The sequence below is a fragment of the Eubalaena glacialis genome, chromosome 4 (assembly GCF_028564815.1).
Source record: "Eubalaena glacialis isolate mEubGla1 chromosome 4, mEubGla1.1.hap2.+ XY, whole genome shotgun sequence".
In the NCBI taxonomy this organism is placed as follows: Eukaryota; Metazoa; Chordata; class Mammalia; order Artiodactyla; family Balaenidae; genus Eubalaena; species Eubalaena glacialis.
This window is the reverse complement of record NC_083719.1, coordinates 181173934-181195454: the sequence shown is the minus strand read 5'-3', so window position 1 is coordinate 181195454 and position 21521 is coordinate 181173934. Positions and strand designations below refer to the sequence as shown.

Genomic DNA, 21521 nt, shown 5'->3' with positions numbered 1-21521 from the left:
AGAAAATGTGTAGGCCGCGGAGGCACCAAGTAGAGGCACCAAACACCGGGGCCTATCTTCTGCGTTGTCCAGGAGCTGGGCGCAAATTCTGGGGGCAGGGCAGTTGAGGGAAGTCTTAAAATGTCCCACGCAAGTCTGATTTGGAACTCTCTGGCCTTGACCTTGGCCCCCCTCCCGGCCCCCTCCCCCCACCCCCGTCGCCAAGGGCAGGGGTCACGCCACTGGATTCCCAGGGTCCTGACAGTGGCCCGAGCCCTACCCCGCCCATCCTACATGTCCTCGGCCAACCCTGAGCCTGCTGAAATGGAAAGGGCTTGCCCCGGGTGCCTAATTATGGTGAGGGGGCAGCAATTAAGCATAACAGGGATCCTAATGAAGCACTCTCCGAGATGAGAAAGGCAGTTCCGAGAGAGAGTGGGTGCCAGCGAGGGCCGGGCCAGGAAGAGAAAGAACGAGGCTGAGGACACACAACCGTGGCGACCACCGGGGACAGCGACAGATAAAAAAAAAAAAAAAAAAAAAGTCACGACTGCGCATGCGCAGTAGAGGCCAGGGGGGGCGTGACCTCCTCTCGTCCTCTGTACGCTTGCGCGCTGCTTTCTCCGCCCACCGCTCTAAGCGGAACGGTGAGTGGGTTTCCACACAGCGCCTCTTGCCGGAGCGCTCGGGAATTCACGCATGCGCCTCACACTGAGAGGATTCGCACGTTGCCAGCAGCGAGCTCTAGGCGGCGTCATCCCTCCGGCCGGGACGAAGCACGCACGCGCGGAGGTTCGCACGCGGGAAGGGCGGGTGTGCACCGCGAGCATGCGCCCTGCGGAGCGAGACGGCGGCTCGGCGGGGTCATCCAGGCGCAGGCGCAGTGCGGTGTTTGTCTGCGGGACTGACGGGCGGCCGGGCGGTGCGCGGCGGCGGCGGGGAAGATGGCGGCGTCCTCCCTGGAGCAGAAGCTGTCCCGCCTGGAAGCAAAGCTGAAGCAGGAGAACCGCGAGGCCCGGCGGAGGATCGACCTCAACCTGGATATCAGCCCCCAGCGGCCCAGGCCCAGTAAGCACGGCGGCGTGGGGGAGGGGGCGAGCGGGGCGGGGCGCGCGCCGCGGGAGGCCCCGCCCCCGCCTCCAGGCCCCGCCCCCGCTTCCGGGGCGCTCTAGCTCCTCCTCTCCGCCGCACTCCCCGCTATCGGCCAGCGGTGAGAGGGTCACGGTGACCCGGGGGGCGTGGGGCCCGCGGGTTCCCGGGTAGCCCTCCCCCCTGCTTGGGGGTTCCCCCTTAACGGGGCCTGGGAGCCTAGTTACCCGGCTCCAGGCGAGGCCCCCCACCTGATGACCCGCCCCCAATCACCGGGATCCTCGGAGCCTCTGTCACCTACCCTGAGCCTTGCTTCTCCTACTTCATGCGACCGTGATCACATCCAGGTTCTCCGCTAAGATGTACACATCCCTTTTCGCCAGCTGATTCTACTCCCGCCATCTCAGTGATTGTGTCAAGAGGTTCCCCCACCCCCGCTCCGCACCTGGGTCCTTGTCATCGGGGTTCAGCAGATGAGCCACTCACGCTCACACACGCGCACCTGGCCAGGGGACACCTGAGGTCGCGTGACCATATTATAACCATCCCTGTGGTTGTGTCTGGTGCTCCATTCTCCCCCCTCTGGGATCTTGTCATTGGGCTCAGTGGACTCCCTCCCACATACAGTTTGCCCACATACACCAGGCCCCCTCATACTCCTCTGACTCGTTTCACTGTTGCCATCTTTCTGGCTCCTCCAGAAATAAACACGCAACTCCCAAGCGTGGCAACTTTGTCATTTAGAATCAAGTGACTTCCCCATTCTTACACACCCACACCCACCCAGCCCGGGGACACCTGAGGCCAATGCGACTCTATCTAGGCATCCCAGGGCACATACACCTCCTTTCTGATCCCACAATCTCAGTGCCTGTCTCCCTGGCGTCTTGTCATCTGGAGTCAAGAGCTACCCCCCAGCACCCACACCTGGCTCGGAATCACCATGACCACATCTAGTCTCCTTGTGATTTCCTGCATGATCCCCTCCCCATATCCTTGAAGCTCAGAGAGAGTCAGATTTTTACCCTCCCTACAGACCTGATGAACAGCAGCCCACACACATGCTTTCTGTTTTTGTTTTTGGCCGCACCGCGTGGCATGTGGCATCTTAGTTCCCCCACCAAGGATCGAACCCGTGCCCCCTGCATTGGAAGTGCAGTCTTAACCACTGGACCACCAGGGAATTCCCCTGCCCACACACACGCTTTCTGTGTCTCTCTTGACCCAGCAAATTGCTCTCCTTTTTATCCCCTCTGATATGATTCCTGTGGCTTATGTAGCTCCCTGTGAGGTCATCCTGACAGGAGGGGGAAGACACCTCCTCATCGGGGTTCCCCCATCACTGCCTGCTCGCCCAGCCTGGCGCCCCCATCCTTGTGTAGGGTCCACTCCCCATCCTCCCTTTCCTGACCTGGGTCCGTGTGGGTTCCTCACTGGATTGGGGGGGGTGTGTCTCTTGGGGCCCAGAAAAAACCCCAAGGTGGCAGTGCTGGCATTGGACACTGCCTGGGGTAGGAAGCCCAGCCAGGACTGGAGGGTCCCCGCTGGGCTCTGCAGTGCCGCTCCCCCTCCAACCCCAGCGTGGACGAGACAAGCCTAGGTACGGGGCCTGGGGTGCCTTGCAGGGTGGCTGTCCCAGATGCAGAGCGAGGCACGGTGAGACCCATGGCGAGCAGGCCCCGGGGAGCCCCCTCCAGGCGTCTGTGTCTGTGTCAGCTCCATCCCATCCTCCCAGTTCTCCCATCTCTGTCGGTTTCTACCCATCTCTGCAGTTTGGTGCCGCGTGCCTCCCCCTCCTCTTCGTTATGATTTGATTTGATTTCTTTTCTTTTGGACAAATCGGTTGTTTCCGTTGTGATTTATCGTGGTGTTGTTTTTTTTTTTTTTTCTTCCTTTTCCCCATCCAGTTATTGTGATCACTCTAAGCCCTGCTCCTGCCCCGTCCCAACGAGCAGGTACCAGCCTTTTTATCATCGCTGCTTGGACCTCTGCACCATTGACCTAACCGCTGCCCCGGCCGCAGAATGCCATCCCCTCCTCCCCCCTCCCACGTGCTCCGTGTGTGCGTGTGCGCGTGCGCATCCCCCCCCCCACCCTCACTCTCTGTCCATCCACACCGTCAACGTCCGGCCCACCCGGCCACTTCCTCTGTCTTCTCACCTCCCGCTCCTCCCTTCCTCTCGGGCTCAGGTTTGGACTCCCTGGAGGAGGAAACAGACTCCCTCAGCGGCCGGGAGTCTGTCGCCTGCCAAGGGGGTCACGAGTGTCCGTGCGTGTGCCTGCAGGCGTGTGCATGAGCGGAGGGAGGGAGAGCTGGGCCCTGCGCCTGCTGGTCCCCCTCAGCAGCTCAGCGAAGCCGTGTCGCCCCCTGGGCTGAGCCGTGCTAGGCTTGGACTGAGTCCCTGTCCTCTCGGGGCTGGCGCTCCCCAGGGGGTGGGGGGCCCTGGGGGTTGGAGGGCTGTGAGCACTGAGGGCCTCCGGGCAGGAAGTGGAGGAGGCCCCTGCGCCTTGGAGGGAAGGCCGGGTGGAGCAGGGGAGCAGGGTTGCGGTTGGGAAGCCTCTGGAGAAGGTGGAATTTGAGCCAAGTCTCCTGGGAGGTGGGGGCAGCGCAGGGATGGAAGTAGAGGAAGCAGCCCCCCCAGGGCCCGAGGGCAGGTGCCAGTGGGTCTGGGAGCAGATGGGTGTGGGACATGCCTGTGCGAAGGGCGGGGGTGGTGAGAGAGATGGGGTGGGGGTCTGGCCTCGTTGGTTCTTGTGCGTGTGAGCAGGACTAGGTTGGGAAGTGTGTGTGTGTGTGTGTGCGCGCGCGCACGCGTGCGTGTGTGTCGGAAGGTGAGGGGCTCTGTGGCTCTGCTGGAGACCCTGTGGCATGTTGTCTCCCCGTCTGCATGGGTTTGTGCCATGCCCTGTGTGCGTGTGCCTACGTGTGTCGACTGACAGCCTGGTACGTGTGTGGCTCCTGATGGCCGCATGCCCTCCCCACACCCGCCCCGTGTCCTTTCTCGTTCTCTCTCATTCATTCTACTCTCTCTCTCTCCCCTTCAGCCTCTCGCTCTCATTCTGCCTTCCTGACCTGCTGTGGGCCCAGTACCACCTCTGTGACTTCTGTTTTCAGGGTCTTTGTCTACCTCCCTCCACCCCACCTTAGCCACCCCGCGCCGGCCCCGCTCAGACGCCTACCGTGCGTCAGTTTGTGGGCCTGGCTGGAAGCCTCTGTCCCCCTACAGCCTTGGCCACGGGCTCTGGGGCAGCCCTCAGAGGGCCCGGTGGACTGTGTAAGGGAGGGGACTGACAGGACACCACACCGAGAGGTGTGGGGAGGAGAGGGGTGTGGTCCTCACTCAGAAAGGTGGCACTGGTGCCCCCAGGGAACCTGAACCTGACAGGGATCCAGGGTCCCGGTGTAGGGGGAGCTCGAGGGTCCTCGGGAGCCCCGGAGGTTGTCCAGCCAGAGAGGAGGGATTAGGACTGGGATTCTGGCCCTGGCAGAGCAGCGGGGAGGGCACGGGAGGAGAGGCCTCCGGGCCAGTGGAGGGGACTGGGCCCGGCCACATCCCCGGGGTCCCCAGAGCTCTTCCATCACTCCCGCCAGGCCCTCCTAGGACTGCAGGCCAGGCTCATAGACCTGCCCCTCGCTCTGGCTGCGGTCAGGGTTGCAGGCCAGCAAAGCGCCCGGGCCCCAGGTGCTGCACCATACCCGTCTCTACCCGTTGATCACTGGGCCCACGTCACCAGGTGCCTGGAGAACTGTAGGAGGAGAAGGTGGGCTGTGCGGGAAGTGTGGAGAGAGAGGAGGGGGCGTCAGCCAAGGGCTAAGGAGAATGGCAGGCCCCCAGCTCCTGGCCTGCTCTCCAGGGGAAGGTGAACCTGGGAGGTGCTTGTAGCCTACAGCCTCCCCAGCCAGGGGCTCCCCTTCTGGAGGCCGAGTGCCAGGGTCTCCGGGGTTCACTGGAGGGTTGTCACCCTGGCCCCCACTCCCCACCCTGTGGCCTGCCCAGCCAGGAGGCTCCTAGACCCTCAGGGAATCTGCTCTCCTTTCCCAGGCCCCTCTCCGGCCTGTCTCTGCAGCGCCTCCTCTGGGCAGCTGGGCCCCAAGTCTCAGCTCCCGTCTGTCTGTCTCCTGCCCTCCCGTCCCCTAATGCCGCCTGCCCGTCCTGGGGTGCCCGCTGCCTCCCTGCTGCCTGCCTGCCTGCCTGCCTGTAGCATGCCCGAGCTGTCCGCATGCAGGCTTCTGGAAAGAACCAAACTCGCCGCCTGGCCCGGCCCCTGCCCCCCACGTCCCGCTAGCCCCTGGAGGGGCTGTGCCACCTGGATCCCCTCACCCGGAGGACACAGGCCCAGCCTGGGGTCCTGCCCCTGACTCGTCGGCCCTAGCTCCGCAGGCCAGGCTGGGAGGCTCACCGATGAGCCCGCTGGCCAGAGGGCGGCCCTCCCTGACCCTGAAACAGAATGCTGGGCGAGGCAGCTGGAAGCCTGGGTCCCTTGCCCACTCTCTCCCCAGGGTGGTCCAGCCAAGGTCAGCGCTGCCCACAGCGCCAGAGCTCGGGCTGATCCCAGCGGGCATTCCTGCCTTGTGTGGTCCAGAGTGTGGGCGTGGTGGCCCTGGGCCTGCTTCCCGGGCGGAGGTGGGGAGGAAAGGGACACAGCGGGGAGGCTGCCTGCCCGAGGGAAGGCATCCGCCTCTGGGCCTCCGTTTTCTGTCAGGGGAGGCTTGGGGATGAACCCTCAGCCTCTGGGGACCACCCCACCTCAACAGCCCACCGCAAGCCCTTCCAGGTTGGAGGAGTGGGGGGGGGCGTGGGAAAAGGCACCCTAAGAGTGGTCTGGGAGCGGGGAGCTCCTCCAGCCTAGCAGGGCAGGGGGCTGTGCCGGCCTACCTGAGGGATGCCAGGGAGGGGAAGATGAGGGTGCCAGGCCCTTGAGTTGGGGCCAGCTGGGAGCTAACCTCCTCCCCGCCCCTGGTTCTCACCACCCCAGCCCTGCAGCTCCCACTGGCCAATGATGGGGGCAGCCGCTCACCGTCCTCCGAGAGCTCCCCACAGCACCCCACGCCCCCGGCCCGGCCCCGCCACATGCTGGGGCTCCCGTCAACCTTGTTCACACCCCGCAGCATGGAGAGGTGAGCGGCTAGGGTGGCTGGTGGGAGGGCTGGAAAGTCGGGGCTGGGGCGGGGCGCAGGGCCAGCCTCAGGGTGGTGAGCTCTGTGGAACCCCTGTGTGTTAGGGGCTGGGGTGGCCTCAGGTTGGTCAGGACCCCCATTCACCGGCATCCACTCTCTGTCACCTCAGCATCGAGATTGACCAGAAGCTGCAGGAGATCATGAAGCAGACGGGCTACCTGACCATTGGGGGCCAGGTACCGCCCTTCCCTCGGCCCCCCCCAGGGAGGATGGGCAGGACGCAGCTGGTAGGGTCTGGGCTGGGGGTGGAGGGCAGAGGCCCGGTGGACCCCCAGCCCTGGCTGTCCTCGCCAGCGCTACCAGGCGGAAATCAACGACCTGGAGAACCTGGGGGAGATGGGCAGCGGCACCTGTGGCCAGGTGTGGAAGATGCGTTTCCGGAAGACGGGGCACGTCATCGCTGTCAAGGTGAGCCCGCCCCTGCCCCGGGTGGGCCCCGCGCCCCAGGCTCGGCGCTAAGGCCCCTGCTGTCCCGTGCAGCAAATGCGGCGCTCGGGGAACAAGGAAGAGAACAAGCGGATCCTCATGGACCTGGACGTGGTGCTCAAGAGCCACGACTGCCCCTACATTGTGCAGTGCTTCGGGACCTTCATCACCAACGTGAGCCGGCCGCCCGCCCCCCAAGCCTCCCATGCTGGTCTCTGAGCCAGCCCTGTGCCCCCCGCCCCTCACCCAGGACCCGAGCGTGTCTGGGGTGGGCAGGAGGGTACAGCCACCCCGCCAAGCCGCCACCTGCTGTCCCCGCAGACGGACGTCTTCATTGCCATGGAGCTCATGGGCACATGCGCCGAGAAGCTCAAGAAGCGGATGCAGGGCCCTATCCCTGAGCGGATCCTGGGCAAGATGACGGTGGCGGTGAGCAGCTGGGTGGGGCGCGGGCGGGCGGGTGGTCCCCCCCCCCCCAGGCCCCGTCCCTGCCATCACTGGTGCCCTCCTCTGCCCGCGCTACAGATCGTGAAGGCACTCTACTACCTGAAGGAGAAGCACGGCGTGATCCACCGGGACGTCAAGCCCTCCAACATCCTGCTAGATGAGCGGGGCCAGATCAAGCTCTGCGACTTCGGCATCAGCGGCCGCCTCGTTGACTCCAAAGCCAAAACGCGGAGCGCAGGTTGCGCTGCCTACATGGCAGTAAGTGGGGCCCAGCAGCGTCCGGCGGGCGGGCGTGAGGGGCGGCGCACCCACCCCAGCCACAGGGGTACATCCACCCTCTCCTACTTCCCACCGGCAGCCTGAGCGCATCGACCCCCCAGACCCCACCAAGCCCGACTACGACATCCGGGCCGATGTGTGGAGCCTGGGCATCTCCTTGGTGAGTTGGGGCCCCTGCTCTCCGAGGCCAGGGGTGGGGTCTTCTCGGGGTACGGAGTCAGGTGGCGGGAAAGGGCAGGATCCTGTCCTTGGCCGGCCCAGCCCTGCTCATCTCTCTCCCAGGTGGAGCTGGCGACGGGACAGTTTCCCTACAAGAACTGCAAGACGGACTTTGAGGTCCTCACCAAAGTCCTACAGGAAGAACCCCCGCTCTTGCCCGGTCACATGGGCTTCTCGGGGGACTTTCAGTCCTTCGTCAAAGACTGGTGAGGGGACTTCCCTGGTGGCACAGCGGTTAAGACTCCATGCTCCCGATGCAGGGAGCCCGGGTTCGATCCCTGGTCAGGGAACTAGATCCCACATGCATGCCGCCACTAAGAGTTAAAGACTGGTGAGGAGCCCCGGCGCCGCCCTCCGCTCTGGAAGGCAGGGCGAGGTCAGATGTGGCCCTGCACCCAGGCCACTGGGGAGGGGAGAGGGGCCCCAGGATGGGGTGGGGGCTGGAGCCCGAGCCCCGGGAGCTAGGAGTTGGGTTTGGACTCAGCCTGAGGGGACACCTGGCCCCAGGGGTACTTGGCAGGGTAGCCCTTGGGCTTCACCTTGGGGGAGCTGTGAACAAGCAGAGGCACCCCAGGGCTAAGGGCTCTGAGTGTCCTGCACCAACTGGCAAGAGTAGCGCACGCGGGACGTCCACATTGGAGCCTCCCGTGGGGGAGCCCACCCACCTCTCCCATGGGTGTCTCACGGCGCACGTTGGGCTTCTGTCACGTTGGGGGGCCCAAGCGCAGGGGCGGGAGGGTGCGGGCTTCTGCCCACAGATCTTGCAGACCCGACTCAGCCACGAGGGCGGCCAGGCCTCTCCTCCCTGCTCTCACTTCTCTTCCTCTCCTCTTCTCCCTCCAGCCTTACTAAAGATCACAGGAAGAGACCAAAGTATAATAAGCTACTTGTGAGTACCCGGGGCCCTCCCCAGCCCCCATCCTAAGCCCCCCGCCACACTGGACGCCGGGCCTGAGCAAGGCCAGCAGGGAAGACGCCCTTGCCCTAAGTGCCCCGCCTTGGGCCCCACAGGAACACAGCTTCATCAAGCGCTACGAGACGCTGGAGGTGGACGTGGCATCCTGGTTCAAGGATGTCATGGCGAAGACCGAGTCGCCGCGGGCGAGCGGGGTCCTGAGCCAGCACCACCTGCCCTTCTTCAGGTAGCCGCACAGCGGCGGCCAGCCCACTGGGGGCCGGGGGCGTGGCCACCGGCCCCCCCTTCCCCACCCGGCCACCCAGCTGCCCGCCAGGGGAGCCCTGGGACCTGGACGGCCGCCGAGGGCTGAGGACAGAAAGTAGGGGGCGCCGACCCACCCCTGACTCCCTGCCCACCAGCCATGGACAGATGGGCCCGCCAGGCCCCAGCCCTTCCCGTCCCAGGATCAGCCGGCTGTGCGCATCCCCCCGACAGACACTGTGAACGGAAGACAGCAGGCCGCGAGCAGACTCGCTATTTATTCAGTTGTAACCTCTGGGCTGGGGCGGCCCCCGGGGGCCGGGAGAGAGCCGCCCGTCCTGTCCCCTCCCCTCCACGCCGCGCTGTCCCACTGCCGCCTCGCACGCACATGCACCCTGGCTCCGTCTCCCTCTCTCTGTCCCCTCCCTCTCTACCTCTCTGGCTTTCCCTGTCTCCCTCCCTGCCTCTGCCTCTCTCCTGGCCCAGGCCCTGCCACCCCCGGCAGGACCCCTGGGTCCGTTTAGGTCTCCGGCAAGCCATGAGTCAGTTGGCTGGCGTCCTCGCCCTGGGCAGGCGGGCTGGACGTTGTGACTGCAGCCAGACCCGGGCTGGTCTCTCTCTCTTTCTCTTTTTGATCTCAGGGGGTCCTTTTTGGAGTTTATCGTATTTTATTGTACTTGGTGGGGTGTTTGGGGGGTGGGGGGAGGAGAAGAGCTTGTTCTCATGGGGTTTGTCGGTACCTTCAGAAACTTTTACCAAAGTCATGTTTAGCTGCTTGTGGTGGCAGCCCCCCGATGGCCCACGGGCGCTGGGGGGCTGGGGGCCGAGCCGTGGGGGCCTGGGCCACCCCGCTGGGGAGAGACTAGTCCCAAAGGTGGGCTCTGGGGGGGCGGAGTGCCCCTCCCTCGGGGCTGGAGACTGGCCACAGCTTGTAGGGGTGAGTTGAGGACCTCGGGGGGTTTGGAGGGAGCCCAAGGGGCCGTGGCCACACAGGGTGGCCTTCAGGGAAGGCAGGCATGGGGCATGGTGGAGGGCAGCAGGTGCCGGTGAGGCAGAGGCGGAGGAGGGAATGGGTGACAGGAGCGGGGGCCATAGGGCCCAGGGAGGCAGGGATTGAGGGTGTGTGGAGTGGACGTGGGGGTCTGAGGATGTGTGACAGGGACAGAGGTGGGGCAGGCCGAGGGCTGGGCGTGTGGAGGCAGTCACGCCCTCGTAGTGGCCCTGAGCGCCCCTCGACTCACCCAGAGCTGGCCAGTCCCCAGCCCACGCTGAGGCCCGGGCCCCGGCATCCCCGGGGCCCTGGGGAGCAGCCAGAGCAGGAGGGGGTGTGTTTCCTTTTTGTTGGTGATGCATGCAAATCAAGTGGACAACGAAATAACAGAACAAAAAAAAAAGAAAACTCCAGAAAAACCACAAAAAGCAACCAACACCAAAGGTGAGGAAGCTAGCTGGATGTAGCTGAAGCAATCTAGACTAGGCATCACTGTACCCTCCATCTATCTCACTGACTGTAGTTACTACTAGGATAGTCACAAAACGCCGCATGTTTTAAAAAGTACTCGAAGTCATCTTTTCTCTGCCCCCCCCCCTCGGGGGTGGCCACCTTCTCTAGCTCCAATCCCCTTTGTGAGGGGAGGGGACAGGGTGCGGGGCCAGTAGGCCTGGCCCCCGCCCTCCCTCATGGGCCCCAGCCACAGGGGCCTTTGTGGGTAGCCGGGAAGGTTGTGTGGCTGGCCCCAAGGGCCAGCTGCCTGAGTTTATTTTTATTTAACTTTATTTTCTGTTTTGTGAGTGTGTGTCGGCCCGTTCCCCCTCCCCACCTTCAGTGTTAAATGGGAGCTTCTCCTTCCCCCCTGCCTTTTCCATGTCTCCCCGCCCCCCACCCCAGTCACCAGTCACCAGCCATCCCTCTCCATCAGGCAGAGGGTGAAGTGGGCAGGTGGGGGCCTGGGGCGGCCTGGGCCCAGCCCACGGTCCACAACCCCTTCTCAGGCCGCCAGTACTGCCCCATCCCTTTTTAAAACGAAACGCCCTCGTTTGTAAATCCTTAGACGCTTGAGAATAAAACCCCTCCCTTTTCTTCTGCTGTGTCTGTGGTGTGTGTCGTGAGCCTGGCAGGGCCTGGCAGTGAGGTGGGGGAAGGGGCCGGGGAAGGGGTCGTGAGCCCCAACCTTGGGGCTGGGGGGCTGGGGGATCGGGACCATTCTGGTGGATGGGGCCTCTGCAGCGAAGAGAGGCAGGCAGGGCTGGGGGCTGGTGGGGTGGTGTTTGTAGTGACTAGCCCCATATCTAAATGGCCAGTGTGAGGGACCTCCCCCCAACCCGATAGCTACAGGTCTGGCCAGAGAGCCCTTAATCCCCAGCAGGCCTTGGCCGTGGGCTCTGATGTCGGCCCATCAGTGTGCCGCCCCCGCTCCCTGCCTCCCCAAATGGCCCCCCAGCCAAGGCCAGAGCCGCCTGCCCACCTGCTGGGCCCAGTGCTGCCTCAGCCGGTCCAGCATGCTGGGCACCGTGATCCTGCTGCTGGCCCTGCTCCCAGGGACGACCACCGTGCCCAGCGAGCCAGCTGGTATGTACAGGCAAGGGGACATGGCCCAGCACACCTCCATTCCCGTGTTACCCTTTCTCAGTGCACCCTCTCATCCACCCCCCTGGGGGAATGGGGGTGGGTGGGAGGTGGGGTCTGCCCCGTCCCCCGTTTTCCAGGTTCTCTGGGATCCCCAACTTCTTCAAAGTCCCGGCAGCCATGGTGAGACCAAGGGCTGTGGGAGGGGAGCAGTCTGCGCCAATGCTTTTAGGGAATGTCTGTGCCGGTGATCCTGGACATTTGAGAACATCCTTTGATGAGGACCCCAGCTGAGCGCCTCCTTAAGGCAGAGGTCTGTGTCATTGTGGTGCATGTGTGTGTGATCACACACCCCAGTGGAGGCTCCCCTGTGCCTCTACCCTTTGCCGCTGCTGCCCTCAGCCTGCGAGTGAGTGAGGAACACCGACAAAGGGAAAAGGCCCAGACCCTGGCGGCCAGGCTGGGCCTCCACGATGCCCAAAGGGCTGGGGGCAGAGCACCTTGCTATTCTTCTCTCCCCTTAGAAAGGCAAGAATGGGGCCGGCACCCTCCCCCCAAACGGCCCTGCTGTGACCCCAGAGGGGCCCCTGGTCCTCGGTGGGTGAGCAGGGGGTTCAGACTCCAGAAGGGGAAGACCTTTGACCTCACCCAGGCAGACCCTCCACCATCAGGTGCCCCTCGACCCCTTCCCGGCCAGGGATTCCCTCGCTCACTGGGGGTGGAGAAGTAGAGGTCTGGGAAGGGGGCTCCTCCCCAGGAAGGCGCAGCTTTGCGCCCAGGCTCAGGGGCTGGGCTGGGATGTCCCCCGGGTCTCCAGGGGGTACATCACAGCTGCTTTTCAGCTGGCGGTGGGAAGCGCGGAGCCGAGCGCGGGTGAATCCTCCACCGCAACTGCATCCATTTTCCAAAGTAGGCAGTGGAGGCGAGGTTGGCTCACTTGCCAGGGGGGCCTAAGGGACAGCGCATCCTCCTTCCCCTGTGCCACCCTTTCTCCCTGCCAGCGTCCCTGTTCCCCGCGGCGCCAGGGCCCAGGCTGCGCCGACCCCTTTTCAGTCTGGAGCTGTCGGATGCGGAGGACGCCTTCCCGCGCCGCGCGGGGCCGCTGGAGGTCCCGGCCGACAGCCGCGTGTTCGTGCAGGTACGGACGCGGGGCTCACCGAGGCCGGGTGGCAGCCGGTGGGGGCAGCCGACCCTGACCGCGACCCCGCCCCCCAGGCGGCCCTGGCCCGTCCCTCCCCGCGCTGGGGCATGGCCCTGCACCGCTGCTCGGTGACACCATCCTCACGCCCGACCCCGGGCCCCGCTCTGGCGCTGCTGCGCGGGGGCTGTTCCGCCGACTCCTCGGTCACCTTCCCGACACCGCGGCCGCTCCCAGGTGCCGCTCGCCCCGCGCGCTTCAGCTTCCGCCTGCGCCCGGTCTTCAACGCCTCTGTGCAGTTCCTGCACTGCCAGCTGAGCCGCTGCCGCCGCTTCCGGGGAGCCCGCCAGTCGCCTGCGCCTCTGACGCTGTCTCCACCGTCGCCGGTGCTTGGGCACGGGGCGGGGAATCTGGGCGCCCGGGCCCGTCGGGGGCTGGGCACAAGAGCCTCTGGCATCTGAGGGAGAAGCCCCTTAGGGTTTGGGGATCTGGGGGTCTGGGAGCTTTTGGACCTGGGGGAGGAGGTACCTCGAAACTGGGAGTAGGCACTGGGTCTCAGGCTGGGGTTGGGCGCAGGGACGTCCGAAGGGGCCGAATTTCCAGGGGTCTAGTGGTGCGACACCTGGTTGCAATATAGTGCTGGACACAGATCTCTTGGGAGCCCTGGGGACCCGCCCCTGGAGCCGGGGCCCTGACGTCCCCGCCTCTTGCCTCCCCCTCCTCCCAGTGTCTGCCTCAGGATGAGGCGTGCGCGGGCGCCGGCAGTGGCCGCGATGAGAGTCTGGGTGCCGACAGCCCTCACCTGCACACGCTGACGCAGCCCATCGTGGTCACGGTGCCGCGGCTGCCCCCCAGTGAGCACGCAGTAGTCCTCAGCGGGGGTCTCTGGGGTCGGGAAGGGGGATGGCGAGGACATCTGAGGCATGAGCCCAGTCTCTGCGTTGTACTCCTCACAGGGCCACCCAAGGGCGTCCCCGGCACAGCCGTGCGACCCGAGCCTCCCGCGCCGGCCCCGGGGGTCCTGGAGCCCGCGCCGGTGGTAGCACTTGTGTTGGCCGCCTTCGTGCTGGGCGCCGCTCTGGCCGCCGGGCTCGGCCTCGTCTGCGCTCACTCAGGTACCAACCTGGGTCCGCCGGGATCTCCGCCTGGCCCCCAGCCTATTCCCACGAGTCCGGACCCCTGGTCGCGGCGATCCCAGCCTGCTCGGGCCTGACCATCCCTAGACCTGCTTCCGCTACGCCTGCAGCAGCCCCCCAGGGGGCGCCCTTGCCCCGGCCCAGCGCGCGGCAACCCCTACTCCTCAGCCTGCCTCTCCTCTCCAGCGCCCCCGCCCCCCGGCCCACCCCCGAGAGCCTCGCCCAGCGGCCCACCGCCCAGGAGGCCCCAGTGAGGCAGGTAAGTGTTAGGGGGAGGGAAGAGAGGGAGTGTAACCTGGGGCCGGTAGGACGGATGGAGGAGGGAGGTGATAATAACTCTTCATAGCGTGTTCTCTCTGCCAGGCGGAGTACCAAATGTTTTACGCATATTAATCCTTGTAACAAGCTTCAGGTAGATACTCTTATAATCCCCATAATAGAGATTTTAAAATGAGGCACTCTCTGAAATTAACTTGCCAAAGGTCACAAAATTTGGTGGAGCTGGGATTCGAAATCACGTAGTGGGTGACCCGCGGCCGACTGCGGGCTTAGTGTCATAAGAAAGGACCTCAACACCTCAGACAGGCACACTAGGCAAGGAGAATTCGGGTTTCAGACCTAGCACCCACTCTCGCCCCGGCACACAGACTGATGGGACGGCCAATGATCGGTTGGGAAGGGGGTGACCTGACGTAGCGTCCTCTCCCCTGCTCAGCCTGAGTCGCCCCTCTCCAGAGTTAGCGCGCCCCCAACAGGGTCCGGAGACATACCAGCGACAGCCTTGGACCAGGCCCGCCAGGACCTGAGACTCGATGGGACTAAGATCCCTGCGCCCCGCGCCCCCTCTTGCTCCTCCTCCCACCCTCCCACCTGGGCTCAGAATAAACATCTGGCCTGAACTGCAGCGTTCTGAAGTCTGCGTGTGCGCGTGGCGCGGGGGTGGGGATTCCAGGGTGGAAAAGGTCCAGACTGGAGGGGTGGAGCTTTGGGGCGGGGCTCATACGCCCTTATATATACGTGTGCGGTTACCGCCCAGGGGAGCCCCAAGGGCATTTTGTCCCAAACAAAAAGGGGACACCCAACCCCACCAGCTTAAATTTAAAAATAAGCTTCGTTTCCTTCTCCACCCCTGCACCGCCCACCTGCCTTCTCAACCCCAGGATTTCTCCGCTCTCCACGCCCACCGCCCGGACCCTGCCCTCGCTAGGGCCTCGAGCTCAGGCCTCTGCTCCAGTCTCCTCTCCGTCTAGCCTAAAGGTCCTTAAATCCCTCCTGCCCGATCTCCCCCCTCCCCAGAGCATAGACAAGGGGGGGACTATTAGCTCCATTTTACGGTTGAGGAAACTGAGGCTCGGCAAGGCCAAATCACTTGCTCACCAGTCAGGGCTGGCCGACCCCACAGCCCAGGCTCTTGGCTACAAAGCACATAATAGGAGTCTCACAAGACGTAGTCCTGGAAGGGAGGGAGGGCACGAGATCTAAGAACTTGGCTCCAGTTCACGAATGAGATAGAATGCGGGCGGGGGGTCTCGTTCGCCCCCGCCTCAGTTAGATGCCAGTCTCCCCATTACTTCCCGAGGAGGCAGTTCCCTTCGGCCCGCAAACGCAGAGCCACGCCCCCATCTACTTCTGCTTCCGCGCGGGGTCCTTTGGCCCCAGCGGCCGCCGTAACCCCGCCCTCTAGGGAAACGGCCCCGGAACGACGACACAGCCCTCACCCGCCTCACCGGCATGAAGCCCCCGCAGCGGCGGCGAGCGGCCCCGGCGCGCTATCTGGGTGAGGTGACCGGCCCCGCGGCCTGGAGCGCCCGCGAGAAGCGGCAGCTGTTACGACTACTGCAGGCGCGACGGGGCCAGCCGGAGCCGGACGCCGCCGAACTGGCCCGGCAGCTGTCGGGCCGGAGCGAGGTCGAGGTGAGAGGGGTCTCGGGATGGGAGCGAGGCTGGAGGCGGGGCTAGGATGTGTTCGGGGCTGGCGGAGGGGCGGGCCCTGGGAGTTGGCGGGACGAGAGTGAGGCTTGGGGGCGGGGCCTTGGAGTGGACGGGTCGAGGGTGAGGCGGGGGCGAGGTTGAGGAACCGGAAGAACGCCGGAGGAGGCGGGACTAGTGCAAGGCTGGGCCTTGTGTGCCTGCGAGAAGCTGAGGGCGGGGCGAGGGCGGAACATAGCCGAGGGGCGGGGCGAGAAGGAGGCAGTGCTGCGGCAGGCTGAGGGGCGGGGCGAAGCCAAGATTTAGGGGCGGGGCGAACTCTGAGTTAGAGCGGAGGCCCCGGACTGGGTCGGAGGCGCAGAGGGACTGGGCGGGAATGAGGTTGAAGTGAGAGTCAGGAAATGGGGCGGAGTGGACGAAGCGGGTAGGTGACTAGGGTAGTACTTAGCACGGGGGTGGGCCCTGGCTGCGGGGAGGAGCCAGAACCGGCCAGGGCCTTACATCTTTGTCAGGTAGCTGGTCACACCTGGGGCCTTGGCCCAAGACCCCTGGGCAGAGTCCCTGTGACCCTTAACTCCGGGCCAGCGGGAGGCTAGGAGCAGTGGCCGGCCCTGGAGCAGGCAGTGGACTGCCTAGCCCTGGGCTTCTAGAAGGTCCATTTGGCCTCATCCTCTCACTTCCCCAGATCCAGGACTTTCTCCGGCACCTCAAGGGTCGAGTGGTCCGAAAGGCCACTCAGAGGATGCATCCAGGTGGCCCACAGGGTCCAAGGCGCCGGGAAACACAGACCCCGGCCCCCATCGAGGTGAGGCGGGGCGAGGCTCCCCAGGGCCGGCCCCTGGAGGATGAGGTGGGAGTTGGGGGGATAACCTGGTCAGGGGAGCCCCAGGAGGGGTAGGGCTTGGGGGACTCCTGAGGGTTGATCCCTGAGCACCTTCTGGTTGCTCTACCCAGGTGTGGATGGATCTGGCTGAGAAGATAACAGGCCCGCTGGAGGAGGCCCTGACCGTGGCTTTCTCACAGGTACAGCCATCCCCCAGGCAGGATGGGGGTATCCCGGGGACGGGATCATATATGTGAGTCTAATTAAGCTGGACCTGGTTCCTGGGTCCCTTCCTCTTGCCAGCTCTGTGACTCTCGTCCGTCACCGGGCACCCTAGCCTCAGTGTCCGCACTTCTGAGGCCCTCTGCTGAATGTGACGCCTTCCTCAGGGTGGCAGGGAGGATTTGGAGGTGGAAGGCTGTCTCCTGCAGGGCAGGGGAGTAGCCCACGGGGACACTTCTGCCTTTTCTTGCCTGATGTCTCTGCCTGCCAGGTGCTCACCATCGCGGCCACGGAGCCCAACAGCCTCCTGCACTCCAAGCCCCCCAAGCCCACGCAGGCTCGTGGAAAGCTACTGCTCCTCAGCGCCCCTGGAGGGCAGGAGGACCTGGGCCCTGAGGCTCCTGGCCCCGCCCCTGAGGCCCCTCGACGGCAGGAGTCTCCTGGCCCCGCCCCCAAGACGCAAGGCCCTGCCCCTGAGGCATCCTCTGAGTCCCTGGCTGGCCCGTCCGCTGAGGAAGACTTTTCTGTGGACTTTGAGAAGATCTACAAGTACCTGTCGTCCATCTCCCGCGGCGGCCAAGGCCCCGAGCTTTCCGCAGCTGGTGAGAAGGGAGGGGCCGACGATCTGGGGGTGGGAGTCTCTGGCCGTGGGAGTCTCCGGCGGCAAGCCCCGCCCTTCCGTCACCCGTCCCCTTTCCATCCATCACCAGAGTCAGCTGTGGTCCTTGACCTGCTCATGGCACTTCCTGAGGAGTTGTCCCGCCTGCCCTGCACCGCCCTGGTTGAACATATGTCGGATATGTACCTACACCTGATGGCCCCCCAGCCCAACCCTGCCAGTGGGGGCCTGGGGTCTGGGGCTGAGGCTGACGGGACAGGTTCCAGGGGGCAAGAGGAGGCTGGCCAGGCCACTCCTCAGGCCCCTGAGAATGCTGGGCCCAGCGAACCGATACCCACTTGGCAAGCAGCTGGGATCTGCCCCCTGAACCCATTCCTGGTACCCCTGGAGCTTCTGGGCCGGGTGGCCACCCCTGCAAGGTGAGGGGCCCGGCACCTCACCAGACACACCAGACATCGGTGAGCCCCCAGGCCCTCAATCCTGCTTGGGCTGGCACTGGGTTGTCATTGAGGATCTTGCCACGGTGGAAGGTCCCTGATGCAGTGTGCAGTATAGGTCGCCTTTAAGATGCTCGATACAGCATGGGTCTCAGAAATGGAAGCACAGGGAATTCCCTGGCGATCCAGTGGTTGGACTACACGCTCTCCCTGCCGAGGGCCTGTGTTCAGTCCCTGGTCAGGGAACTAAAAACCCACAAGCTGTGCAACACGGCCAAAAAAAAAAAACCGAAGCAAAGTTGTACAGGGTTTCAGCCATAGAACTGGGGTGAGGGGGTTCCAGCCAGATGGCTGGGCTAAAAATCACCCTCAAATACTCCCCCCACTGGTTCCTCATCCCTCCTGAAGTCCTGTATCCAGTGTCCTGTAACTGTGAATAAAGTTCTGGTCTATCCTCCTGGCTCTCTTTCTCCTGTGAGTTAAAGGTGGGAGGGGGCCCAGAATCAGAGGTAGGGAGCCATAGCTTGGAGTCCTGGGGACGGAGCGGGGACATGCCAGGGAGGAGGGTGTGGTCTTCGGTAAAGGCCACTGCACCAGGTCCAGTCTGATGCCATCTGGAGCGACCCTGGCTTGGCTGTGAGGGGACACTTGGTGATTGTTTGGAGGGTCTAGGCCTGAGCCTGACCCGTGTCGGGGAAAGGTTTTCAGAGCCCGATGACTCTCCATCATACAGATGGAGGGGAGAGGCTAGCAGAGTGAGGGCGGCCAGGTCAGGGGAGCTGGACTCCTGACCACGGGAGGTGGGCTGCCCATGTGGCAGAAAGTTGGAGGGAGGGGAGTGAGTCCCTGAGGTAGCCTTGGGGAAGCAAGTGGGGGAGGAAGGGAGAGCTGGAGGGGCCTTAGGAGCAGGGAAGGGGGAGCAGAGCTGGGTGGAGGAGTGGGCTGGGGTCCTGGCTGTTGCCAAAGGCCTCCAATTCCCAGAGGTGCTGCCAGGTCTCCCTGCACGGGGCCCCCCTCCCTCAGCCTCCCTGAGCGTGTGGCTTCAGGGGCAGGTTGGTGAGGGGTCGGGTGGGGGAACCGGGTGTCCTCCTACAGCACCACCTTCCCCCAAATTGAACCAGTCCTCTGAGAGCCAGTGAATTTTCTGTTCGCGGAGCCTGTGCAGTCACACAGCCTTCCTTTTATAGCAACGCTCGTCTCTCCCCACACACACTGCACACGGCTCCCCCCCGGGGGCGCACAACACATCTCGCAGGCGGGCCGTGGAGCGGAGCCAGCCCACTCCATGACCAAGGCCTCACAGCACCAGCCCCGTGGTGTCCAAAGTGTACATGCTGAGGGTGGGACGGAGGGACCAGGTCAGAGACATTTGGGGCTGCGGGTGTGGTCACAGTACCAGAAGGCCGTGCCAGTTCTTGGAGACAACCTCCAGGGCTGGCTGAGGGCACCCCATCCCGGCTCCCTACCAGGCTAAGTCCATTCCATGGCCCCCAGCGTCTCCTCAAGTCAAGGGAAAGAAGGGTGGTCTTGGCTGTTCCTGGAGCGAGGGGGATGGAGATGGTTACGCCTTGGGCCCCCAGAGTGTACATCTGGGTGTTTCGCAGCCCTGGGCAGCTGAGTGTGCAGAAGTCAGCCCTAGGTTCAAATTCTAGCCTGGCTAGAAGCCAGCTATAGGCAGGTCACTCAACCTGCCTGGACCCTAGTCCCCTGGCCTGTAGAATGAGGATGCTAACAGGGTTCTGAAAAGAGAACAGACCAAGTACGGGAGGAGCTACCTCAGCACGCTGCTTGGCATGCAGTAAGCGCTCAATAATAGCTTTTATTAATACCATGGGCTCAGAGGCAGGGAGGAGTGAGAAAGCAAGAGGAGGGCCTGGGAGGGGGGGTTGCAGGAGGGATCTGGGGGAGGTGGCAGGAGGGCCAATGAGGGGTGGAGGTGGTGACAGAGGGAGGGGCGCGCTGACCTGAACTGGGGCCTGGGCTGGGGGCGGGAGGGAGCCTGTCCGCGCTCTTCCCCCCATGGAAGGAGCCTCGCATCCTGGACACAGCAGCCATTGTCGCTCTTCAGTCTCTGTCTCCGGAGCAGGCCGAGCAGGGCATATTGGTATGCAGCGTCCACCTCGTGGGCCCAGGAGAGCCCGCAGGGCCGGAGCCCGAGGAGGGGCTCAACACTTAGGGGGGCGGGCGGCGGGGGAGTGAGGATGGCCAGAGGACAGGGGAGGGAGGGAAAGGGACACGGGGGTCCCCGAACCCGGGAGCGGACATGACACTCATGCTCGGCGGCAGGACAATAGCAGAGCCACCTACACGCTGGGGGCGGAGGGGCGGGCGTCCTCTTCCCACAGGCTTTAAAGTCGGGGGCCAGCCAGGCCGGTGAGTTACGGAGAGAGGACAGGGCGGGATAAAGGCACGAAGTGGGGCTCCGGCCTGGCCAGGAGGGAAGATGGGAGGGGTGTGAGGGGGGAGGGGTTGGACTTCTCCTGACGCCCTCCCCCCTCGGGCTGCGGGCTCGGGGGCAGGATCCTGAGCGCGGTCCAGGCCCAGCGGCGCCCCGTCGGATCGGCCCCGGGAGAGAGACCCCGCGGAGGGCCGGCCGAGGGCGCCGCACCGCTCAGACCAGCGCGTAGTCGAACTGCCCGCGCTCGAGCGCCTCCTTGTGGTCGGTCCAGGACGAGGCGGGCATGCGGCTGTAGGGGTCGAGCAGGATACGCACGCAGCGCACCATCAGCAGCACCAGCACCACGAGCAGGCACAGCACGAAGGCGAACACGGTGCGCTGCTCTGCATCCAGGCCCACGCCCACCGGGGGCCCCGTCGATGGCGGCAGCGGCTCGGGGGACAGCGTCCACGTCGCGCTCATGGCTCACATCGCCGCGCGCCCTGCGGAGGAGGGGGCCCGCCCGGGAAGCAGGGATGAAGCTGCGCCCTCCCGCGCCCCCGCGTCGTCCCCACCCGCCGCAGCCCCCCCTACCCTGCCGAGCCCCAGCCCCCGCCCGCGCCTTTGTCCCCGGGCTACGCCCATGCCTGGCCCGCGGGCACCCAACTCCCGGCGTGCGCGCAGGTGGGGACGCTAAGAGCAAGGAGAAGGAAACCCCGACCCGGCCGGCCCGCGCACAACAGGTGCGAACGCGCGGCCCGGGCTGCCTGGTGGGGGGCGAGACGCGGTTCCCCCACCCCGCTCTCTTTGTTCTTGCGTCCTGGGGACCCCCCTCCCCCACCGCCCCCGCTCCCGCCCCGCCGCGCCCCTCACCCTGGCCTCGACCGGGACCGGGACCAAGCGGCCGGCAGCCGCGCTCTCTTCCGGGACCCGCACCCGCTCCTGGTCTCTCCCCGGTGGCCGCGGCGGCGGCCCGGACTCTACCACCCCACCCGCCCCTGGAGCGGCGGAGACCGAGGCAGGCGAGCTCCGCGCCAGCCGGGCCGCCGCGGCTGTTCCCATGGCGACGGGGGCGGGGCCGCCGCGGGGGGCGGAGGCTGCGCAGGGAGCGGCGCTCGGGCCCGCGACCCCGCCCCGTCCTCTGGGAGAACCGGGCCCCGCCCAGAGGCGCCGGGGAGACCAGCGGCCCAAAAGAACCATGAGCACCGAGGGCCTCGCCCTCCCACCCCCACAGGCACCCCCCCCAAACCACCCAGCCCGACTTAAGCTCCCACATTCTCCTCTGCAACCGACCCCTCAGACTCCCTGTTTGGGGGATCCCAGTGCCCCAAAACTCATACAGACGCTTAAGGTCCTCCAGCCTCGGGGACCCCAACCCTCAAGCGACCCCAGCCAGGTCACTGAAAACCTCCGTAGCTTTTCCAGTTTCCTTCCTCCCCCCCCCTCCCCCCGCCCGACAACATACTCAGGGTGGGCAGGGTCCCGTCCAGGTGAGTC

General features: G+C 65.0%; 4 protein-coding genes across 8 annotated transcripts; 3 read left to right on the top strand and 1 right to left on the bottom strand.

Moving 5' to 3' along the window:
* Positions 1-872: 872 nt before the first annotated feature.
* On the top strand, positions 873-10860 carry MAP2K7 (mitogen-activated protein kinase kinase 7). Of its 2 annotated transcripts, XM_061190587.1 has the most exons (12): positions 873-1047; positions 2976-3023; positions 6046-6187; positions 6357-6423; positions 6542-6655; positions 6728-6847; positions 6995-7102; positions 7199-7378; positions 7479-7559; positions 7682-7824; positions 8462-8507; positions 8630-10860. In XM_061190587.1, exons 1-12 carry the CDS (start codon positions 924-926, stop codon positions 8762-8764), a joined length of 1308 nt encoding a protein of 435 aa, XP_061046570.1. In that variant the 5' UTR covers positions 873-923; the 3' UTR covers positions 8765-10860. The 2 variants fall into 2 exon arrangements, with proteins under 2 accessions (XP_061046570.1, XP_061046571.1); XM_061190588.1 differs by lacking the exon at positions 2976-3023.
* A 137-nt stretch (positions 10861-10997) lies between these two features.
* On the top strand, positions 10998-14479 carry TGFBR3L (transforming growth factor beta receptor 3 like). Of its 4 annotated transcripts, none has more exons than XM_061190591.1 (7): positions 10998-11346; positions 12345-12481; positions 12559-12867; positions 13209-13335; positions 13438-13596; positions 13804-13876; positions 14333-14479. In XM_061190591.1, exons 1-6 carry the CDS (start codon positions 11163-11165, stop codon positions 13869-13871), a joined length of 984 nt encoding a protein of 327 aa, XP_061046574.1. In that variant the 5' UTR covers positions 10998-11162; the 3' UTR covers positions 13872-13876; positions 14333-14479. The 4 variants fall into 4 exon arrangements, with proteins under 4 accessions (XP_061046574.1, XP_061046575.1, XP_061046573.1 ...); XM_061190592.1 differs by lacking the exon at positions 14333-14479 and adding an exon at positions 13981-14028; XM_061190590.1 differs by lacking the exons at positions 13804-13876; positions 14333-14479 and having other exon boundaries at positions 13438-13786.
* Positions 14480-15305: 826 nt separating this feature from the next.
* Positions 15306-18107, top strand: SNAPC2 (small nuclear RNA activating complex polypeptide 2). Its single transcript, XM_061188812.1, has 5 exons — positions 15306-15531; positions 16232-16351; positions 16501-16569; positions 16863-17193; positions 17302-18107. The coding sequence occupies exons 1-5, from the start codon at positions 15349-15351 to the stop codon at positions 17631-17633; spliced, it is 1035 nt and encodes a 344-aa protein (XP_061044795.1). The 5' UTR covers positions 15306-15348; the 3' UTR covers positions 17634-18107.
* Positions 18108-19407: 1300 nt separating this feature from the next.
* CTXN1 (cortexin 1) lies at positions 19408-21079 on the bottom strand. Its single transcript, XM_061188811.1, has 2 exons — positions 20898-21079; positions 19408-20527 (listed from the first exon to the last, which is right to left on the bottom strand). Exon 2 carries the CDS (start codon positions 20505-20507, stop codon positions 20259-20261), a length of 249 nt encoding a protein of 82 aa, XP_061044794.1. The 5' UTR covers positions 20508-20527; positions 20898-21079; the 3' UTR covers positions 19408-20258.
* Positions 21080-21521: the final 442 nt, after the last annotated feature.